This window comes from Solanum tuberosum, unplaced genomic scaffold (genome assembly GCF_000226075.1).
Source record: "Solanum tuberosum cultivar DM 1-3 516 R44 unplaced genomic scaffold, SolTub_3.0 scf00146, whole genome shotgun sequence".
Lineage (NCBI taxonomy): Eukaryota > Viridiplantae > Streptophyta > Magnoliopsida > Solanales > Solanaceae > Solanum > Solanum tuberosum.
Genome location: NW_006239076.1, coordinates 29,972 through 34,183, shown reverse-complemented (window position 1 = coordinate 34,183; position 4,212 = coordinate 29,972). Strand labels below are relative to the sequence as shown.

Sequence of the window (4,212 nt, the reverse complement as noted above, 5' to 3'; positions counted from 1 at the left end):
TCTCTGTAGTGTTTGACTTCTTGAATTTTCTATACTTTGTGAAATTAGGGAATATTTTTTATATGCAATTTGTTGAGGGACTAGGCTCTTTCTTTTTTCTGAAATTATGTAATAACATGTGTACTCCCACATCGAGATTTTGAAATTGATTCTTCCTTGTTTCAAAAATTGCAGAATTGAGTGGATCATAAAAATCGATTAGATCGACATGTTCTAAAAGGAAAGTGGAAAATCTAGCCCTCAACTTTGCAAGACATAGACAAGATGTGTCAATAAATTAGTGATATAAAATAAAATTTTAACAAGAGGCCTTAATTATATAAAATATACACACACAAAAAAATAATTTAAAGTTGTAGTATTTTATTTTTACATATTTGTTGCTTTTAACATAATATTCTTAAATGACGTAAAACATTTAGTTAGCTTGCACATAATATAAAATTGAGAATTAGTTCTAGTTAGTAACATGTTAGTCATGTGTTCACAATATTTCACTTTGGATGGTATGTAAAAACTTTATTTATTAATATAAATTTTTGAGCTATTTAATTGAAAGTTCTAAACTATTAACCATTCAACCTTTTATTAATATGAATATTTGAGTTATTTAATTCAAAATTCTAAAATATTGACCATTCAACCTTTTATGCATTCTTCTCAACGTAAAACTTGTCAACCAAAACATAGCAACTAAATCTTCCCCATCCTCTACTATTTTCTCTGTTTTCTTCAACTTGGTTAATCCTCCCTTGATGTTCACATGATCACATCCACGTCTTTCTTGCTCCCACTTCATTATTTGTACTATTTATTGTCTCAATTCTAAACTTGCTACTTCTTTTCCATCTTTATCATAGCTTCTAAATACCATTCCATCTTTAATAAACACGAAAGGACAATATCATTTCTCCACAACAACTACTTCAGAACTTTCACAAGATGATCTGAAATTGAAATCTGGAAGTTGTTGCCTAAACTTAGCATTTACGTCTTGAGCATCATCATATAATTCATAATTTTTGGAAGTTTTGGCGCGAATAGTGGTGGAAAACCATCCGGTGCAAGAGACTTAGCATAAAAAGGAGCACCTGCTTCTATATTAGACAACTCTTCTTGTTTTAAAATAATCCATGTATCTTGGTAAAATGACAAGTGTAGATATCTAATCTAATAGATATCAAAGTAGAACGAAACTATAATCTGATAAATTGGCGACATATATACCTATCAATGTCAAATTCTCGAAGACTCTTAAAACTAAACGTCAATAAATGTTACTTAATGTCAATAAATGTTAATGGGATGATGTTTTCAGCAAACCCGCTAATAAGTTTTGACAAGAAATGATTGGGGAACACCAAATATAATATATGTTGAGGTGCTAATAAGACTCGATGTTGCAAAAATAAATTTTGGATTCTCTGGTCTTTCGTCAATGTTTTCCGCTTCATGAAAGGCAACTTTCTTCTCCATCAAATTCGGACCAGAGTCAAATTGCAGTTGGTGAGGTGGGTGCACACAATTAGCTTCCCCACAACGCAGTTTGAATTTCTCTCACTTGACCTTTTTGTGGAGGTGAAAGAGTTCCATTCTACTCCTCTGTTAACTTGAAATAGGCGATAATACTTAGCTTAAGGTTAGTCCAAAAAAGTACCCCATTGAGGAAGGCACGATCAGAGTAACATCTATTGTTAACTCTTTTCACAAATTATTCTCCATGAGTTAGTTCCTAGAGTTAGAATCTTTAAACATGGCCTTTTCTTGTAGTAAATAAGACCATGAAGCAATTTGTATCTTTCTATATCCCAGATACAATTGTTGATGATCCCATTCTTTTTTATAACCCAGTGCGAATGGCAAGGCTTTTGTTTCCCCAGTTGTGATGTTATACAAGTAACCTTGAATATCTTTACGGTTATAGGCCAAACAAGGCCAATGCAATAATAATATTTGGTCACAGAGTATAATAAATAATTGGAGAAATTTATAATTGAGGAGAACACATATTTCACCCCAAATAGGGTTTAATTTCTAATTGATTACTGATTAATTAGGGTGTGTTCGGTATGGAATAAAATATTTTTCAAAAATTTGGCTGATCAAATATATATATATATATATATGAAAAAATCGAGAACATATTTTTTAAAATATTTTCCTCCTTAATTACCGACACACCCTTAGTTTGTCCGATTATTAGTATTGTTAGCTCTTCTTCTTATGAGTTGAAAGCTATAAAAATGACATTGATAGTCTTTATTCTGCGTGCAGTATAATTTTTCATGGCATTTTTCATTGTTAAATTACAATGACAGAATATGATATATTCTCAATATATATAATTTAAATCTTTTATCCAGAATATTGTCACACGCGTGGACAAAAAGTAAACACTTTTGTTTGGGAGCACTTTGCACTCTAATGTGAATCTTCCAACATGAATCTGCATTTAGTTGGGCCATGATGCAGGGATCAGATACTAGGTGAAAAATTAAACAGAAACATCAACACTAATGTGGTGTCATACATGGTCACTCCCATATGCTCTTAACCTTGTCAATGTGCTTGAAATCATAAGTCATCACTAAGCTTATATCCATTGTTCTCAACACAAACTTCTCAACCAAAACATAGCAACTAAATCTTCTCCATCCACTACTATTTTCTCTGTATTCTTCAACTTGGTTTATCCTCCCTTGTTGTTTCCATCCTCCTCTTTCTTGTTCCCACTTCATTCTTTGAACTATTTCTCGTCTCAATCCCAAACTCATTACTTCATTTCCATCTTTATCATAGCTTCTAAACCATATTACTCCTTCAACGATGTTTTTATCATCCCATGTTGCTTTATTAGTTCCGGCAATAAGGACAACCTCTGTGTCAAGTGCAACATCCACGAGTACTGAATTCCCTACATTGATTTTGTCATTTTGACAAGTGAAAAACTGCTCCCATCTCTGCTCGAGTGTCATTTCGTAGAACATTGATCTCTCCATTTGTTTTTTAAGAACCATTCCGTCTTTAATAAACACGAAAGGACAATACCATTTCCCCACAACAACTACTTCAGAACTTTTACAAGACGTTGTAAAATTGAAGTCCGGAAGTTGTTGCCTCAACTTAGCATTTAGGCCTTGAGCATCATCATATAATTCACAATTTTTAGGAGTTTTGGCACGAAGATGCCAACCTCTTCGCCTAAGAAATCGTGGTGGGAAACCATCTGGTGTAAGAGACTTGGCAAAAAAACTACCTCTACCATTGCAACCTGTATTATATAGACAAATTTCAAATTGCTGATATGCCTCCTCTGGATCTAGTGGCTTCGTTTTAACGTCTCGTACACATCTACAGAAACAGAAATTTTGCATATCTTCCTCCTTTGAACAAGTTAATGCTTGTCTACAAAATATCAGATGTGTAAGTACTAATCAAAAGAACTCTTTAACTATTTATAACACACTAGCTAGTGACACTCTAGCAGAAACAAAATTTTCACGAAGGGGTTCAAATGATAACCTAATATATACAACGTAATTTTCCCCTGTTACTAGCTTGAATCAATTATCAAATCACATAATTATACACTAAATATGCCATAAAAAGAACATACCCTTTGCTTTTTCCATGAGGTTTGATAGCAAAATACTGATTTGAAGACAATGGCTTATTAAGAACTGGAATGAACATTACATCTTCCCTAAGAATAATCTTGTTCTCACCATTACTAGTTTCGTATCGAACGGTTAGTTTCTTGTTCTGAGGAAAAGGTAAGTCCATCATATCATGATTTTTGCAATGTCCAAAACAGCAATATGTTTCAGATTCCTCATCTTGAATCACTAAGTAACCTGAATTTGGACCTTCAGGAGGTAATAAAAGTGCATCTGGATTCTTTTGGTAGTAAGAAAGAGGCCTTGTTACATACATTTCACCAAAAAAAAAAAAAAACTGTTAAAACTTTTTTCAATTTCTGTCTAAAAGTTTTCTTTGAAGAACATGTTCATAATCTCCTATAGCTACATAAATAAAGAACCAACTAGTCATCAACATGTTGATAAAAAAAAATTGATTTGATTTTATTAGTTTTATGTGGACTTTTTGCAGCAATCAACAAAGGTTCTACATTTTGTATTGGCATAATAGATAAACATACCCTTTAACTTGGCTTCAGTTTGCATTTATGCCATCTAATTTTGGGTGTGCGTA

At 32.6% G+C, this 4,212-nt stretch overlaps 1 protein-coding gene across 1 annotated transcript; it reads right to left on the bottom strand.

Annotated features, from left to right (window-relative positions):
* Positions 1–2,327: 2,327 nt before the first annotated feature.
* Positions 2,328–3,937, bottom strand: LOC102605432 (uncharacterized). The gene is made up of 2 exons (XM_006353042.2): positions 3,617–3,937; positions 2,328–3,405 (listed from the first exon to the last, which is right to left on the bottom strand). Exons 1-2 carry the CDS (start codon positions 3,931–3,933, stop codon positions 2,535–2,537), a joined length of 1,188 nt encoding a protein of 395 aa, XP_006353104.1. The 5' UTR covers positions 3,934–3,937; the 3' UTR covers positions 2,328–2,534.
* Positions 3,938–4,212: the final 275 nt, after the last annotated feature.